Raw genomic sequence first — 19,646 nt, forward strand, 5'->3', positions numbered from 1 at the left:
CATAGCCTCTTGTCACTGAACAAAGTGGTTTGCCAAAGTATAGGGCATGGGGGAACTGGAACCTGAACCCTGGTCTTCTAGGCAATGTTGAATGTGAGTGGTTTTGTTTGTTCATTTGTTTTGTTTTACTGCCTAGGCCCTGAATTGCTACCAGATCTCTGAAATCTTCCTCCTCCTAGTTTTTCCCTGACTTGTACCGCTAAGTCACCCTGGCACATAAATCCTGAAAGCCTTCTTCCCTGCTATCCAATTGGTTACTATCCTATAGCTTCTGTCTTTGGGTCCTCACGAGTGCCTGAATTCAGATCCACATCTGTTCGTGTTTTTTATAGACCCATTTCCGGGATTCTTTCTCCATCTAGTGACACTGGGATGTATAAGTACAATATCAGTAATAGGCCGTGGTCTTAGATGCTGTTCATTGGTTCCCGTTTGTCACCAACATCGTCTCCTTAGCTGATTGCAAAACTTCTATCCCAGACTTCGACCCAGTCAGACCTTTTGGGGGAGGGGCCTCAGGGGCATCATTGCCCCCAATTCTGCTGGTCATTCCTAGGCACACTAAAGCTGGAGCATGGCCCCCACCATATCTGGTCTCAGCCTGGCCTCTGTCCGGTGTCTTACCCTCTGACCCCAGGTCTCTCCCTGTGGTTCTGCACAACTGCTCCCCGATTTTATTAGGTGTTCAGGGAAATTTCAGCAATCAGTTCAAAAAGCAAGGTACTGATGCTGATTTTGTTTGTAAGTCATAATGATGATCCTGCTGAAATGCATTGTGGGGTGTCTCATGCTCAGATACAATGTGAGCATTAAACAGATGCCCTTTCTCTGCGCTTTCCTGGGGCACACTGCCACCCACCCACCCGGGTGTTTACAGTACGAGTGGAGAAAAGTTACCGACTCTGTCTGCTGTGCTCACTAGGGTTTGTCTTCATGTTTTGAAGGAGGATTTTTTTGTTTTTTTTTAATAAAAACCGGTTCAACACATCACGGATGCTATTTGGTGCTCTCACAGTACTCGTTTGGAGTAGCATAGCCTTTTTTATTTTTAAAGAGTTTATTGGAGAAGGGGAACCAGACTTTATTGGGGGACAGTGTGTATTTCCAGGACTTTATTAGGGAACAGTGTGTTTTTCCCACGACCCATTAGCTCCAAGTCAAGTTGTTGTCGTTCAATCTTAGTTGTGAAAGGCGCAGCTCCGCTCCAAATCCATTTGCCATTTTCAGTCTAGTTACAGGGGGCGCAGCCTGGCAGTAGTCGAACCGGGAGCCTTGTTAAGAACACACGCTCTAACCACCTGAGCCATCCAGCCGCCCCTCTGGCAGCTCAGCTCAAGTTGTTGTCTTTAGTTGTGGAGGGCGCAGCTCACTGGCCCATGTGGGAATCGAACCGGCAACCATGTTGCTCAGAGCTCGCGCTCTAACCACCTGAGCCACCCAGCTGCCCGCATAGCCTCTTACAGAGGTTATGAGTCCCAAATAGGGTTCTGCGCCTGGGAGTTAGTTGGGAATTCTGTAATCCTTTGCAGAGTTAACAAAAACAGTGTGAAAGTCTCTGAAAGTTCTGCTTTTACCTCATTTCTGCCCAAATAAATGCTGTACTTGAGAGATTAGCTCTGTACTATTCAATTCATGTAACATCTTATTCACAACCATCATAGAGAGAAAATGTCTATCAGGAGATAGTCATGAGGGAAGGACTATTGGCACATATTTCTGAAATAAAACTCAGTGAATCCCATTTAATGACTTTTGAGGGCTTATCTATTAAGTATGCATTATTCATGTCTACACTAATAGATTAAAGAAAGATCTTTTTCCATATCACAGAAAATACTTCCTGGGTGGATGGTTAGCTCAGTTGGTTAGAGCATGGTACTAATAACGCCAGGGTTGCTGGTTCAATCCCCACATGGGCCACTGTGAGCTGCGCCCTCCTTAAAAAAAAAAGAAAAAGAAAATACTTCCCACAGATTAAAGAAAATGTTGATCCTACTGTGTTTCCCTGAAAATAAGATATAACCAGAAAATAAGCCCTAGCATGATTTTTCAGGATGACATCCCCTGAACATAAGCCCCACTGCGTCTTTTGGAGCAAAAATTAATATAAGGCCTGGTCTTATTTTCCAGGAAACACGGTATTTTCAGGTGCTTTGCAAGCAAAGAAATTGGATTTCTTTGCATGGCGCCTTCTTGCCATCTCCACATGGTAGTAGTATGGAAAGTAAGAATCCAGACGGTTGGGGAGATTTGAAAGGAGGCCTTGGCCACCTGTCACCTTATGGCTGGGACCTTGCACGTAGAGTGGAAAGTGGCAGAGGATCGTTGTGGCTTCATGCTTAGGTGACACTGGGACAGCAGGAACCTGCACTAATTCGCACTTGTATAAAATCCCGGCCTGAATTAATTGAGCGGTTTTGCTTTGCTAAAGCGATGATTGCATTGTTTGGCTATTGTTAATGACGTAAAACAGGTTGTTTTGAGATATTCCAGTCCCCCGAAATAATGGTTAATAAAGTGATTTTGAGCAGAGGCCTCCTGAGCCAGCGTTTGAATATGTAACAAACCCCCAGCCGAGGGAGCTCCTGCAGACTGCTTTTGCATAGGCCTGATGATCTTGATGTCAAGAAAAGCAGGTGTTTCTGAACATTTACTCTGAGGTAAGGATTGTGCTAAGTGCTTTACATGACTTAGCTCACAGCAACCATGTGAGGCAGGCCATCTTATTTCCCAGTTTCTAGTTGTGGAAACTGAGGCCTCATGTGGGGAGGTGTGATTCCCACAGCTGCGCGGCCTTGATCGGAAGTGGCAAGGATGTAAGCTGGGGTTTCACCTGGGATCGATGGGATGACAGACACTGATCCTGTGCCAGACACCACAGTGGCTTGTCACAGTGACTGTGTACATTGGAGATGAAGCAAGTGACTCGGTGACTCCTCGTGACGTAGCTTTCTACGTAACCCCAGGTGTAGCTTTGTGTACCTGTATCCACCTTTTTCAGCCACTCTGGAGATGCTGTGCTTTATGCAACCCTGCTTCACTGAGATATAATTCCCACCCCCTGGAATTCACCCACTGAAAGCGTACAGTTCAGTGGTTTTTAGTGTATCCACGGAGTTGTGCAATCATCACCACAATCAGTTTTAGAACATTTTTATCACCTCAGAAGGAAACCTCACACCCATTAGCAGTCACTCCCATTTCCCCCTTCCCATGTACCCAACCCCTGGCAGCCACTGGTCTACTTTCTGTCTCTGGATTTGTTTATTCTGGATGTTTGATAGAAGTGGAATCATAATGTGTGGCCTCTTTCACTTGGCATAATGCTTTCAGGGCTCATCCATGTTGTTGCAGGTCCGAGTGTCTCATTCCTTTTTAGTACTGAATAGTCCACGGTATAGGTTTATCCATTCATCTGTTGATGAATGTTTATCCACATGTTTGTGCATTCATCGGTTGATGGACGTTTGAGTGGTTTCCACTTTTTGGCTAATGGCCGTAGTGCTACTATGAACTATTATGTCTTCCTTTTTCTTAGGTATATACCTGGGAGTGGAATTGCCGGGACGTATGGTAACTACGTTTACCCTTTGCAGGAATTGCCAAACTGTTTTTCAAAGCAGCAAGCACCATTTTACATTCTCTCCAGCAGTGTAGTCACTCACATATTCTTAACAGGCGCATATATAGCTATCAAGAGATGAAGAAAGTAGAGAATTTAAAAAAAAATTAAATATAATGGTTTCGAATAATATAGATGTATTCATTTATTTCTAATGCACATCGTAAGGTCTCTGAGGGAATTGACTGCTCTGTTTTCAGATGTCCACGAGGTGGGAGGCTGTTGCTTGGTGCGTTCTCACCATCCAGTTCTTTACCAGCTTCCAGCTGCCATCTTGTGCCCATCTTGTGCACATGTGAGATCATTGAGTGTCTGATTTCGGCCTTCTCCATTTTCTCTGCCCCTGGAAAGCAGCTAAAGGTGGAGTGGCCTTGCTGGATGAAGAGTGAGAGCAGCGGAAGTGGAAGTGTTACAGTGAAAGCAGGAATGGGGAGTAGAGCTCAGTGTTGTGGTTCCATCCATGCCCAAGGAGCTGTTCTATGATTGGAATGTTGACCACTTGGTGGGGAGTGAGAGCGTGTGGGGTCCCTTTGTCTTTATGCCATGTTTTGATTCTGTAACATTCTGAAATGGAAATTGGAAGAGAGGCAAGCTTACACGAGTATTGCCAGAAAGGAGGAATCTCCCTTCCTTTGGGAAGAATTTCCCAAAGAATTTCCCTTTGGGAAAGCTGAGTGGAGTATGGGAGGCAAAGAATGATATTGACTAAAATGAGGCCATGTTCATCCCTCATAATCTTTGCTCTGAAGATTAAGATTTCAACCAGATTCTCACCAGTTTCTCTGAACCTCAGGTACATGGACCAGATTTCTTCAGCAGGTATACAAGGCTTTTACAGCCTTTGTATTCAGACATTTATAGAGAATAATTCTTTATTAATACTTTCCGGGCAGAGAACAAACAAGCAGTATTCTTCTTAGCCCCCTTATTTTATTCATGTACGAGGAAAAATATCTCAGTACGTAGTAATAATTTTTCTTAGAAAATATGCTTTTGTAAAGAGATCTTTGTCTTGTTCATTTAGTGACATATATATATATATATATACACACACACACACACACACACACATATATATATATTTCAGTCTTGTCTCTTTCTGGCCTTCTGCCTCTTCATGAGCCTTTCAGTAATTCAGGTAGCATTTTCCTGACATTTCTAGAGATTTCTTTGGCAGTAGGGGTGGGGTTGGCACACAGGGAAAGTCTGGGAGCTCATCATTGCGTGTTCCAAGCTGCTGTGCTTCGTTTCTGCCCCCTTCCTGTTATCTTCTGGATGGTGTGTTTTCTCCTAGTTCTTGTACTGTAAGTGTAAGCCAAGCTGTCCTCCTGCCTCCTTTGTAGATACTTTACCAAACTAGCAGCCAAAAATGACTTTTGGTTTCTGTCTGGAATCTGGAATCACTCCGCTTCTATTTTTGTTCACTGGATTAATCATACCTTGCGTGATATCTCTTAATTCTTACTTGACACTTGGAAATTAGTAGCATGCAGAAAACATAGTGCTTGAAGCTAGGGCTCATAAAATTGATTTCGACTCTGTTTTAAACTCCAAGATGTATGCATATTTGGCTCAGATATGGCCTTTTTCTTTTTACTTAAGAGCAGCCAAGGAATTACTGTCACATTACTCAGTTTTAGGCAGTTTCAAGGCAGCCAGTAAATGAAAAATGTTGATGGACAGCCCAGCCTTGGGAGTTACGTATTAGATGACAAATTCAAGGTGCTCGTTAGTGCTCTTAGCTCTGCAGATGGACAGCTGGTGCACATCCCTTTAGCACACAGTTAGCAAGCAGCCACTGGTGCCAGACAGGTGACTAGGCACCTAGACCCAGAGGTTTCCTTCCGCGAGACACCGTCCAGGTCCTCCCACATTGGTCCGGCACATGGCTGCAGCATGCCACTGACTGCTGCGGATGTCACAATTTGTGGTCTTTCCCTCCTTCCCACTGGCCCATCTGGAACCCCAGATCCTCATCCCTCTGCCCCAGGAAATCAGCCACTTCCGAGCAGGAGGTGAAAGTTTTGCCACCTCTGGTTCCTAGGCAGAGATAATACAGAGATTACGGTTGTCCTGTGTTAAGTGACAGGACAGGTTCTGTCCAAGGTGCTGTGGGAGAGAACGGCACTCAGCTCAGGCTGGGAGCGGTGACTGAGGCTTGGAAAAAGGGTGACCAGGAGAGCTCCCCACAGTGTGAAACACAGGGTGGGTAGGCGAGAAGGCAAGAGACTCTCAGAGCTTCTGACACAGCAGGCAGGCAGGCAGGCCAGAGTCGGTCTGGTGGGAGAAGCAGCAGGGCCCTCAGGAAAGACTTTGTAAGAAACCACCTTAAAGAGATTATTCTCGGTCCTGGGAGTGACTGGGAACAAAGGAGAGAATTCCAGTCAGGGCAGGATCAGATCACATCACTGATAACTGTAACTCCTCGAACAGCAGAAATATTGGAGTTGCTTATTCAGTACCAAGAACCGGGCTGAATCCTTTACTTGAGTTTTCTTACTCCATTCTCCCTAGCACTCTATGAGGTGTTGGCGTTATTCCCGCCCTTATTTTATAGGTGATGAAACCGAGGATGAGGGAGCAGAGTATGGAGTGCTCAGCTAATGGGGAGCAGAGTGGGGGTTCACACTTATCCAAGGCCATGCTGGTCAGACTTGAGCTGTGGCCCCTGCAAGATCCTAGTTGATTCCAGTTTGGGAACCACGAGCCAAAGAAACACAAAGTTTCATCTCTGGAAAACGTCTTTCAATTCTTAAGTTATCAGTGCCAAGAAAATTTGTCATTAAAACTAGTAAAAAGAAAATTCTTTTTAATCATTAAAACTCAAAATTAACAAATGTTTTTTGGAGTCCCAGGTTGAGTATCATTGGATTCATGCCACGGGCACTGGAAGCAGAGGCGTTAATTAGGAAGGGGTTGTAGGGTCTGATGGAAAATGTGAGGAGTCACCCATGGCCGAGGCGGGAGGTGGGAGGGAGAGAAGATGGATTCCAGGCGGTGTCCATCATCCAGTCACCGGGGCTTGGAACGTGGCCGGCAAAGGGGGTTCGTTTTAGGCTGATGCTGGTTTCTGACTTGGGCAGCTGGTACTGAAAGTGTCATTCTCTGAGAAGGCGATAAGGAAGTAGGCACAGAGGGAAGAGAAGTGGAAGTCTAGGTTTGGGGTTTTTTAGTTTCTCTGTTGGGTGTTTTGTTGTCTTTGTTTTGAGATGCTTATGAAACAGCAACGTGCTTCAGAATGGTTGGCCTGGAGGTTCTGTACCAGAGTTCAAGTTCATGCTCTAAGGGTCCAGGCTTGTGACTGGGAAGAAAGGGCCCTTAAAATTAGAACAAGGGCCAGGATATTAAGATGGGAGCGAAGGAGCCCCAGAAGCAAGAGCTCATCGACCAGTTGTTGAAGGACGTTTAGGCCAAGAATTGGGGTACCTGGGCTTTCACCCCATCACTGCTTCTTGCTTTGTAGTTTCTCTGGGCCGAAACTTAAAACAAGTGGATTAGAACAGAAACTGTTTTTGCTACTAATTCTTCGTGACTCTTGGTGGGGAATTCTTATTTCATTTTGTTTTGTTTTTGTTTATTTGTTTTGTTTTTTTGTGTGTGAAAGCAGTTCTACAATTAAAAAAACTTAATTGAACCAGTTATATGTATGCAGATACGTTCATTGATAGCGATATTGATTGGACTGATTTCTCTTTGTAAGCCTAGAAATGTTGAACATTTTTAGAAAATGGGGAAAGAGTCCTAGAAAAGTATGAAAAAACAGAATTAAAAATGCCTACAAACATGCAACCCATTATTGGAGCTCTAATATATTCTCTTGCCATCTTTTTGCCTGTATGTCTTAAACTTTTTGTGTGTTGAGATCATTGTAGACCCACAAGCACATGTAAGCAGTGGTACAGAAAGATGCCATGTGCCCTTTACCCAGTTTTCCTTCATGATAGCATCTTACAGCATCAGGACAGTGTTTCAGCACTGCTACCGTCGAGACCGAGGGGTGTCCTGCCCCACAAAGATCCCGCAGGTTACCCTTCTACAGCCCTCCCGGCCCCATCGCCCCCAGCCTCTGGCAAACACCAGTCTGTCTCCCGTTCTCTATAACTTTGTTACTTCAGAAATATCACGTAAAGGGAACTGTACAGCATGGAATCTTCTGGGACTGGCTTTTTCAGCTTGGCCTGTTACAGGTAAAGCTCCTGTGAATATTCTCCTGCAAGGTTATGTGGAGTGAATGCCCAAGAGGACAGCTGCTGGGGGGTGTGTGTGTGTGCACGCTTTAAAAAAAAAAAAAAAAAACCTAGGATGCTACTGTGTGTGCAGAATAGTTTTATCACAGATTTATTTTAATATAACTCTATAATGAAAAACCATTTGTATATTGTGATCTTTTCCCACACACTGAATTCTTCAACGTGGAAAGTGGCGGAAGGGGCAGGGGCATCGTCTTTTTCTGGGTAGGCTTGGCCTGCGTGGTGGTGTAAGCAACAAGAAAGCATTTTGAGACATCTCCTCGCACAACTGGAACAGCAAGGGTGACGTTCCTTGTGCAAATATTCCCCCAAAATTACACATACAATTTTCTGTAATGAATAAAAGTGATGTCGTTTAGCATTTAAACGAAATCTGTACGTTCTTCAATAAAACCACGATTCCTAATGTTACGTATAATTCAGATTTGAGGTCTTAACTTCCTTTATTTGCAAATACTCTAATATGTTCCTTAACACGTATGTGTGTAGTGAGTGTGTGGCGTGTGTGGTGTGTGTGGCATGTGTGTATGGTATATGTGTGTGTGTGGTGTGTGTGTGTGGCATGGGGTGTATATGGTGTGTGTGTGTGGTATATGTGTGTGGGTGTGTGGGTGGGAGCCTTTCCTTCCAGCTACGCCAGCTCACTCTAACAGTTAGCTTTCCCCACTGGACCCCGAGGAGGGGTCAGGGCCGCTGTGTCATCCAGGCCTTCCGGTGTTGGGCAGGTGCCCGGTGCAGGTGAGTTCGCTGCCTTCCGTGCTGTTTGCCATGTGGCACAGCTCAGCGTCTCCACCGGAGGGTGTGCTGGCCACAGATTAGCTTCTTGGGTGTTTCAGATTTCTCGGACTCTTAATCTCGTTGGTCTGTCTGCAGACTCTGCAGTGTCATCAGACAGATTCCTGCTCAGTGGTTAACATTTACTGTTCAGGAACTGAGCTGCCAGAACTTCCGTCCTTCTTGGCTTGTGCATATCACCACTGATGCTTTGGTGGTGCGTTATTTGTGCACGTGAAAGCAGGAAGAAACCCTCCATTTTGGGAACAACAGTGCTTGTAGTGATCACACCTAGAAGTGATTCAAACATTGCTTACCTGTGGGGTTTCTACAAAGTTGGTCTCATCTCACTGAATTGCATTTCTGGTGCAATTTCTTCTTTGCATCTTGCCTCTAGCAAAACAGTGTCATTGTCACATGAGATGTTAGAGTTGTCCGTAATGATGAGTAGGTAGAGAAGTGTCTGCCTCCACTTAGCTGCTTACATGGCCCTCAGTTCCTTCAGGCCAGGCGCCACTGCAGGGCACGGGGGCCCCCACACCCTGTCCCGGCCACACCACCCAGCAGATGCCTTGCTCTGCCTGGCCTCTGTGTCTGCTCTTCCCTGGCTGTCCTCCAGCCATCATGGTGTTCCCATTGTACCTTGGGAGTTTCCTGTGCCCCCACCATATGGTTAGGATTGCCTGGGGTTTTGTTTTGTTTTTGTTTTCTGATTCCTCAGTGGATGGTAAGCTCTTTTTTATTCCCAGGGTCCAGCTCACAGCATGGCGCTAATGACAGGGGGATCCAGAGAAAGTAAATGAAAAATAATGGCATAAATGAGAGATTAAACCCAGCATGCTGGGGAGGCCGTGCACTGTGTGTTCCTCCCACCCTCTGTACCCCAGCTCTGGAGTTCAAAGGGCCCGGGGGCTCTTTCCCATTTACTCCATTAATGTACCCCACAATTCACAGCCAGTCAGTGGCAGAGCTGGAATTCAAAAGGTCGTCTTTGAACTCGTGTCCCCCTACGGTCTGATTCTGACATGCACACTTTTCCTTGATCCCAAGCAATTGAAGGTTAGCTGTGCTGTGTGCTGTCAGGCAGGTTTCCCAACTTCTCTGATCCTTTGTGAATTCATCCTTTAAAAAATGAGCAACAGTATTTCCTCCCCTGCTGAGCAACAAATGAGGTTAAATCAGTGTGCCTGGTGCTTGCAGCCAACTCTCAGTAAGTACAGCTCCCTCTGCCCGGCCCGCTCCCTTATTTTGGTTCTGTACCCAAATGCCATGCATGCGGCTGCACTAGGCATTGAAAACCTGATGACAGTTTAAATGACTTAATCTCACAAACTAGCCTGAGTCTTTGAAAAAGAAAATATCAACCTTTGTTTTATCTATACTTAATAGTCGGTTATCTAACCAACTCACCCAAGGGAGTTTAAAGGAACAGAACATTTATTTATATAAAGATAATTTTAACATCCTGTGCCCTGCTTATTAGGATGCCGAGTCTCTGACAAATGGGATCTGAAAGGCACCAGTTTTTTCCCATTAGACATGTCTAATTTTGTTTTTGATTAGATTCCAGTGGAACTTTCTAGTGGACTTTACGTTTTCATGCCCCAAATATTTCTGTAGTCTCCTGAGGCAGCAGCGAGATAACAGGCCAAGACAGACTTTTCAGTTAAGTGGACTTGTTGAAGAGCGTGGCCTGAGTCACTGAAGCCTAGCCTGAGGAAGCTCAGGTTTCACTGACAGGACTGCTCATTGCAGCCACATGTCAGGAGCAAGCGTCTGAACCTTTGTCACCCATCATACTTTCATTCATGAATTAATGAGTCAATAAACAAAAGAAAGAAGGAAAATACATTGAGAGGCATCTCCAGACACAAAGTAGAGTTCCAGGGAAGACCTACACAAGGCAGCGAGATTTGTGCAAACGGACTGAAATGGAAGAACAAAGGGTTATGTCAAGTACTTTTTCATCAGCACACAGCTCAGGATCCGCATTAAAAAGGGAGAACCAAATGTACATCGCTCCCTTGTCCTCCCTCTCTTCTCCCGCACAGCTGGTGTTCTGGCCCTTACCTAAAGAGCAGGAGCTCCCCCGTCTGTGCTGACTCTTACTTCCATATAGAATGTTCTGCCTTGTTCCTTGTGTTGTGTCCCCCTCCCAGGACTAGCTCCTTTCATTGAGCTCTCCTTCGTTCCAATCAATATGACTTTTACCCACATTATTTCCTTTTGTTTTCACAATAATGCTATGAGTTAGATAGTAGTATCATCAGTCTTATTTTACAGATGGGGAAAACCGTGGGCCAGAGAAGTTACCTTGCTGATTGTCCCTGTACTATTGGTTGCGTAGATCTAGGAGAAACAAGTTACCCAGATCTGACTCGAAGGGCCTGTTTTGGTCATTACCCCACTCTGCCTCTCCTTACATTTTATACCCATTGGGAGGCCAGGAGCATGTGTTCGGTCGTTACTGGGTCTGTATCGTGGGCCAAGGCTGGGGAGCGAGGTCTCCATGCTTCCTGCCCTCACAGTTTTCAAACTGTGGTTTGTGACTTGTAATAGTGAAGTGTGAAATCAGTTTAGAGGGTCACAGCCAGCATTTAAGAGAAATAGAATGGAAATATTGGGGTGCATCGAATATTATGATAGGTGTTTTATGAAGTTGATGAAATTGTGAGCAGTAGTTTTACAGTATGAAACATTTCTTACTGTAGGCTGTGGTCCAAAGAGTTGAAAGTTATTGAGCAGAGGTTCCAGAGTGGGGGTGAGATGGGTGTAAGTAAGAGAATAGATAAGTGACTACAAACTGTCATAGGAGCTATGAAGATAGCACATGTGACAGAATAAGGAGGAGGGTGGCAAGGTGCCTTCTGAGGGGGTAACATTTGGGCTGAGACCTCCAGGAAGAGAGTAGTAGGACGTCAGGGACCCAGACACAGGTGTGAGAACCCTGGGCCAGGTAGACCAAAGTAGAAATAGTATGGACCCTGTTGCCTGACCATAATACAGTGCAATTAGAAAATAATAACAAAAATATAAGCAGACCCCAACGCCTAGTAGTAATCTTTCCCATTGTTGTCATCGTCACCCTTAAGTTGGGTCAAATGAGAAAGAATCAAAAACTAAATTCCATAATGTCATTCTGACCTTTCATTTACCTCTATTCATCGTTTTTAGTTCTTTGTTTCTAAAAGACTTGTTTCTATGTTTCATGAAAGGTTTTGCTTATAGGCGTTGGCTCTTCTCGTCACTTTTTCTAGACTCTGTGTTGACATCTGGTTGGTGGGCATGTCATGGGATTTCTAGACCAGGGTATTGCATCCTCGGCACTTTGGACATTCGGGCTGGATAATTCTTTGACATTTAGCAGCATTCCTGTCCTTCTCCGACTTGATGTCAGTAGACCCTCCCCTCTTCCCCCAGTTGTGAAAAATCTTTATAGATGTTGAAAGTTATTGAGCAGAAAAATCTTTATAGATGTTGCCAAATGTTCCCTGGGGGACAACATTGAGAACCGCTCTAGAGAAAATTCCAGGCTAGCATGAGATGACGTTACCCAGACCGAGAATATTCGCTATCCCATCCATTCATCAGGAGAGGACAAAGTAAGATTTCCTTTTCTTTCTCTTCAATTGAAAAAGTCAAGTATTATGACTGGGAGTTCCTGACAACTTGTAATAAAGGAAAATCTGAATGTATCACTCTAGGCTCCAGAAATTATTGCGTAAGCTTGGTGACAGTTTCCTTGCACTGTGTGTCCTATCCTAAGGTTCGAAATAAAAGGGGATTGATAATGGCTCAGCTGTTTTTATCTAATTAATGGACTACATGTCTTTTCATTCTTCCCACAGAAGTGGACCCAGCCTTAGGCGAGCAAGCCTTCACTGAGTTGTTTTGCCAGTAGTGTCCATTGGTTTCCTGTGTTCTGTTCCCATGCTTAATACAGTTCGTCTTGTGACCAATGGCTTATATTTCTATAACAGGAGCTATTTGTTCTGACGGCCCATTTTCTCTGAATTGATTCTCTCTTATGAATTGTGCACGTTTTACTCCATTTCTTAACTGTACCACCTTTCTCTTAGTATGAGCTCCATTAAAGTAACTCTGTTTATTCTGAGTTGGGCTTTTAGGAATACATTTTGTTACCATATTTTGACTATTGTCTGTTCCCGAAAAGTTCGTATAAAAAGAATTCCATTCCTTCAACCTAGGATTTTCTTTTCCTCTGTTTGGGAGGAATCTGCACAACTAATACCCTGTTAGTTGTTACACATAGATATAACTTGAGTATACAAAGGGTTCTTCTTAAAAATTCTTAAATAAGATTGTGGGTCTTACTAATCCTTTGACATCTTTGAAAATTCCATGAGGTGTTTGTCCAAACAGTATGCATTAACACCCTGAATGCAGGGGGCTGGTTCTATTCCTTACTTAGGGTTTTTCCTTCCCACCAGTGAAGCTGTCCCCAAATACCTAATATAAAGTAACCCCTTTTGGTACTTAATCCCCTTACCCTCTTCATATGTCTTCATAGACATTCATCACCATTGGCAATGCTCTATACTTACTTGTGTATTTGGAGTTTTTTCCCTTCCCTTTGTTGGAATGTGAACTGTATTGCCAATGCTTAGAATACAACCAGTAAATATTTGGTTGAATGAATGGATTTTCTTGATTTATCAGACATTTATTTCGTACCTGCAATGTACCAAATATTTAAGATCTTTATAAATATTAACCCATCTTTGAATGGATGGTGATCCTATGTTTCCTTCACAAGTTTGTTTTCTCTATTATTCCACTTTTCTTGGAAATAGTCATTGTTTTGAGCAGCTGCAGTCCTATATCTTGGCAGAATGTTTTTATCTTTTTTTTCCCTGTTAGTAGCCTCTTGTTTAATAACTGTTACATTCCATCATGATTCTGTCTCCTTGAGGTCTTGAGAAGGATTGTTCTAGTTCTTTTGATTTTTCCTCTCCTGGCCTGGGTATAGGTCCACATTTCATATACAGTATGGTCCTGAAAATATATGAGCAAGTCAGATGTACGAAGGTGGGGAACTCTATTTACAATTCATAGCCTTTTTTTCCAGTGGCCATATTACCAGCTTTGAGCTGTTTACTTGGGATCACATATTGTCTTGCTGTTCCCAGTGCATTAAAAAAGACAACGAGATGTTTACATATGATGTAAATAAATACATATATATGTACACTTCTATCACACACATATATATTAGTGTCTAAGTGTTGTACTGTGCAGAAGATTATTTGCAACCCGCAGAATCAACATAAATACAGGCAACATTTTTAATATTCTAAATTATTTCTGTCCTCAAATTCTGGAAATCTCCATATCCTCAGACAATTAGTGCAAAAAGTTTGTTTTCATGTTGGGAAGGATTTGCTGATGGTGAGTTTGCAGGGCTTGAGCAGGAGATAGCTGTGCTGGCTTTGGTGTCATGTCTTCGTTCCTACAGGACAAATTCCCCGGGGAACTTAAGGAATGTGCCTGCCAGTTGTGTTGGCAGGAGCTTTGAGTGAGCAGCCTGAGGAGTGACCTTCCCCGTGTGTGCTGGCAGTGGAGAGGTGACCCAGAGTGCTGCTTTGCCCTCGGCTGACTAGCAGTACCCTGGGCCAGTCAAATTCTGCTTCTGCCCCTACTCTCACCATCGCTTTTGATGGAAGACCAACTACCCTGCCCAACTGCCGTATTTTTGGAAAACCTTCCTGGGTTGGCATCATAGACATGTAGCAAGCTGGGGAAGGCAGAGTTCCAGCTGTCCGCTTCTGGAATTTTCCAGGACACCCTAGAACTACTTCTACTCTTAGCTTAAATCTCTCTGTTTAACTTTCTTCCGTGGTGTTTGTGAGTTAAAATGAAAGTTTGGGTGTCTTAAGTGTTTGTACACTCTGGAATGTTTCTCTGCGTTTTTCTGCCCTTTGTTACCCTTGCTGTGGCGTACTCCACCCTACATGCCCCAGCCTGTGGGTGCCCACGTGGCGGGGCTGGTCACCTCACTGTGAGGGCGGCCGGGGCTGGTGCATGTCCTGGTGGGTCTGTATGCACAGGAAATGGCTGGGGAGAGAGGCTGGTCCTCCGAAGAGATGGCTGGGTGTCTGCCCTGGCCTTGAGCAGTTTCTCAGGACTGGTTTTGACCAACTCTTGCGGTTCATCTGGCAGAAATGCCACTGCTGAGTTTTAATTTTTCTCTAGAAAAATAAAACATGCCATTTTCCATGACTTATGAAAACCATTGGATTGGTACTTTTGCTTTCCCTGGTGTGTCATTCTCTTTTTGCAATAACATACCATTTGTTGCCATGTAGGCAACTGGTCGATATTTAAAAATAGAATCCCCGGGATGGCCCGTTGGCTTAGGCAGTTGGAGCTTCGTGCTCCTAACTCCGAAGGCTGCCGATTTGATTCCCAAATGGGCCAGTGGGCTCTCAACTACAAGGTTGCTGGTTCAACAAATCGAGTCCCGCAAGGGATGTCCGCCCCCTGCAACTAAGATTGAACATGGCACCTGGAGCTGAGCTGCCGCTGAGCTCCCGCATGGCTCAGTTGGTTAGAGCGCGTCCTCTCAACTACAAGGTTGCCAGTTCAACTCTCGCATGGGATGGTGGGCTGCGCCCCCTGCAACTAGCAACGGCAACTGGACCTGGAGCTGAGCTGTGCCCTCCACAACTAAGACTGAAAGGACAACAACTTGAAGCTGAACAGCACCCTCCACAACTAAGATTGAAAGGACAACAACATGACTTGGAAAAAAGTCCTGGAAGTACACACTGTTCACCAATAAAGTCCTGTTCCTCTTCCCCAATAAAAAAAAAAAAAAAAAAAAAAAAAAAGAAGTACTGCTTGCATTATTAAAAAAAAAAAATAGAATCCCCAATCAGGAAGTCCTGCAAATATTCCAGAATGTTGTTTGTTTGTGTACAGGCCCATGTGAGGTGTGTGCATCTGAAGACTACCTATTTTTCATGTTACATAGGTTCTTGCTTTTTACATTTTAGTGTTTTGTGTTAATGGCGAATACAATAAAAGTGTAAAATGAATAAATATGGAGGAGACGCTATAATTGAGTGACGTTGTTAGTACTACACAAGTTTGTACAGAAAGCTGGTCAAACTTTGGTCAACAAATGGAGCTGACTGGACATGGTTAATCCTAAACCAAATCAGTGGTGGTAAATAGAACGCTGAGTAGAGTTGAGAAATAAATGCAAATTCAGTAATCAGTCTCACAATATCAGAGTTGTCTCATGTGAGTGCTACAGCATGCATGCCACCTCGTCACAAGTGTTGGACTCTTAAGGAAGACAGGCTGTCAAGCAAAGAGACTAATTTGATTTTAAATTTGAGAGAGGATTTGTTTTACCCAAAGTTCACATGGATGCTGTATATCCCAATTGTGCGAGGACAGTGTCCAAAGATGTTTTTTTCCAACATTACTGTGCCAATGGGTTCCAATCGTTGAACAAGTGTTTGGACATATGGTGAATTTATGTTAACACTTAAACGGAGGAACGTTATTATGAAGCTTTGAAATATATGATCCCGTGTGAAACATTATGTAGTGACACCGAATTACTTTCTAGAAACTTGGTTAGCCAGTTTCTTTACTGATTTGTATCAGTTGGAGAGATAGGCAGAGACGTGAACAGTAAATTGATAATTTCTGTGGTTCCCAAAGGATGGTGAGCACTTGAACGAATGTCTTTTAGGAATACCAAATAGCAACTGTCAAAATAATTGGTTCCCTTAAACAGAGGTAGGTGGCACAAAAGAAAATGAAAAAGTTCAATGCCGTGTATTTTTTATTGGCCAATTCAGGATCTTGCTGCTGAAATTGTACCGAGTTTGTATTGTAAGTCCGGGAAAGTTCTAGAAACTCTTCATTGCTGATAACTAAACAATTGAATTTATTCCCACCCCATCAGGTATTCACATACAAGCAGAGCACAATTACACACCAGAAGGTGACCGCCATGCACCCCACGAATGAGGAGGGCGTGGATGACATGGCCATGCTGACAGAACTCCATGGAGGCTCCATCATGCACAACTTACACCAGCGATACAAGAGAAACCAAATATACGTAAGTGCCACTCTGACGCTCTTTCAGATTCCCTCATTTGAATTTTCTTTTTTTTTCCAAACGATTGTTTTCAAAGAGGATTTCTTGCCTTTTGAGACTCTCTGGTTAATATAAGTAAAACTATGTTTTCAAGTGTTTTGCCAAATTAGAAATTTGGCTTGATAAATCATGTTCTTCATGTTTATCGCCTTGATTTTTATTAGAGGAATTACTTAAATTGAAGGGTAATTTGGCCTCTGTCTTGTTGTGAATGCATTCTGTTTGTAAGTGTTCTGTTGTAATAAAGAAGCCGTGAGCAGTGATTTGACTTCCTCAATTAAGGGCTAGGGGGAATGTGGATTTGCAAAGCAATGTATCTGAGCTTAAGCTTTTTTTCTCATTTTCTTGTTTTTTCCTCCTTTTATGGATTTTTTTCCTTTATTTCTGGTTCTGGAGCCCACCCAGGGGGATATTTGGATTCAAGGGAACCCATCTTCCTTATTTGTGGGCTCTGTTTTGAATGGAGACATGGCATAATAAGCAGACGTTTTTCTCTCAACATTTATGAAATGTGACTGTTTCTATATTATAAAGTAATGTTTAAAGTCCACTCCTAAAATAACCAACCACTTTTTGACGTTCAAATACTTACATTACATCTGTCAAGATGGATTGGCCTGCAGATTTTATTTCTTTTCGTCTGCCTGTTTGCAAGTCTTCACAGTAAACTGGGGCGACTGCTTATACGTGTTTATTTTTCATGTCAAGTTCAAATTCATAGTTTTCAAAAAACAACAACAACGTTTCCTATTGCAAAATCCTTCATCTTTGAATAATTGTTCTTTCGGAGTTACATGTTGCCAGTACGTTGGTGATTAACAGTCTTTATACAGCTCGAGGTACTAACTGAAACTCAAGGCCTGCCTAGTGTTAAGGTTCCTCCAATTTATCTACCTTAGACCGAAAGAAGAGTTGGGACAGAGGAGGAATGAGAGCTTTGTGGGTTTAATGCTTAATTCTATTCATTTTTGTTAAGTATGTATATTTGCCTTCGTTTTACACTGTGAAAGTGTTATTTTTGCCAGATTGACCTAATGTTTGCCAAATGTTTCCAAACAGCCCTGTCTAGAGAAATTCAATCGTGTTGTAGTCCTCTGACTTGCTGAGTGTGCTTATATTAAGTCTTTAGATGTAAAATGTTTCCCATATGTTCTGCAGAAAAGGTAACGTTCATACATGTTTATGTACAAGTGGCTGTGTATTCTGTGCCATCCATGCGCTGGCAGAACCTGTGCACTTACTCCTCTCTTCCCATCTCAGAAATCAACTCGTAGGTGGCAGTGAGCTCCCTCCGTCTCATGGAATGCTCCACACCTGTGTTTTTATTGTTAAGTATTTGACACTGTCTTGTAACTGTTTACATAGCACTGTCCTTCCTGCGTTTGTCAAGGACTTATTTTGTCTTTCTTGAGCCAAGGACACAGCCAGGTGCCTGGTAATTGTGCAATAAATGTTTGTAAAGTAAATGCCATGCATATTAGAAATAACCTTTTCTAGTGGAGAATAAAATGTGAGGCTAGATTTAAAATTTTTGTCTTGGTGTTTGTCTCTTGTAGGTGAGTATTTCAGCACTCATATCCTTACACGCAAATTCTTATTATACATTTAATAGTCAAGAAAATGCAAGTCAATTTGGAGGAAAACAAACTATGGATTTAAAAGGCAGAGCCTTTTAAAAGATTTTTCCCCCCATTCCACGATGATGACATAAACCTGACAGCTAAATTGCCCAAGAAACCCTGTGAGTACAATCTTGTCCTTCTTTTTCTGAAATGAAGATCTCTTTCCGCCTCTTTGGGAGAAAACCATAGGATTTTTGTATATCCAACTTGCAGTTTAATTCAGTAAATTTTGCCCTTATGTACCTTCCTTCGGAGACTTGCATAGTTGTATTATTATCCATAATGCAGCCACCATGATTTTCTTTTTTCTTTTTTTTTAATTCTACTTTATTGGGGAAGGGGAACAGGACTTTATTGGGGAACAGTGTGTACTTCCAGGACTTTTTTCCAAGTCAAGTTGTTGAACTTTCAATCTTAGCTGTGGAGGGCGCAGCTCAGCTCCAGGTCCAGTTGCCCGTTGCTGGTTGCAGAGGGCACAGCCCACCATCGTTTGAGGGAGTCCAACCGTCAACCTTGTGGTTGAGAGCCGGTGCTCTAACCAACTGAGCCATCTGGGAGCTCAGCAGCAGCTCAGCTCAAGGTGCTGTGCCCAATCCTAGTTGCAGGGGGCGCTGTCCACCATCCCCTGCAGGACTTGGAGGAGCTGAACCGGCAACCTTGTGGTTGAGAGCCCACTGGCCTGTCAGAAAAACACAGCTTTGCTGCCTCTTATCCTGGCGCGGAGTGATGCCTGTATATTTTTAAAAGACAAACAATGGTACAGGTGCTACGTTCGTTCCTCCTTTCTGCAGGCTCTAGGGGAGGTCCATTTCCCTCTCATTCCTGGTGCTGGCACAGTTCAGTTATTTGCAGTTGTAGGACTGAGGTCCTCGTTTTCTTGCTGACTGTCACCTGAGGCCTGTTCCCAGCTTCTAGACGCCCCGTTCCTTCACCTTCAAAGCCAGCAATGGTGAATCGATTCCCTCCGTGTTTCAAACCTCTCCTCCCTCATCTCTCTTTCTGACTGCAGCCAGGAAAGGTTCCCAGCTTTTAAGGGTTCATGTGATTAGACTGGGCCCACTATCTCAGAGTTTAATCACATCTTCAGAGTCCTTTGGCTGTGCAAAGGATCTCCAAGTGGAGAGGTCTGTTATTTTGAGCCAAAAAGGACCAATAACTTTTTTCTCTTTGGGGAATCCCCTTAGTACCTGAGGACTTGACCAGACCCCAATAAAATATTTTTTTCCAGCCTCTGAACT

General features: G+C 43.6%; 1 protein-coding gene across 1 annotated transcript in view; it reads left to right on the plus strand.

Annotated features, from left to right (window-relative positions):
* The window catches only part of LOC308499781 (unconventional myosin-X-like), a gene marked incomplete at both ends in the record, with an annotated part of 116,133 nt that overhangs the window by 73,944 nt on the left and 22,543 nt on the right, over window positions 1–19,646 (plus strand). The window contains 1 exon segment of the mRNA XM_081053614.1: window positions 16,589–16,747. Coding sequence (XP_080909740.1) covers window positions 16,589–16,747 — 159 coding nt within the window.

This window comes from Rhinolophus hipposideros, assembly GCF_964194185.1.
Source record: "Rhinolophus hipposideros genome assembly, chromosome: 7".
NCBI classification, from domain to species: Eukaryota; Metazoa; Chordata; class Mammalia; order Chiroptera; family Rhinolophidae; genus Rhinolophus; species Rhinolophus hipposideros.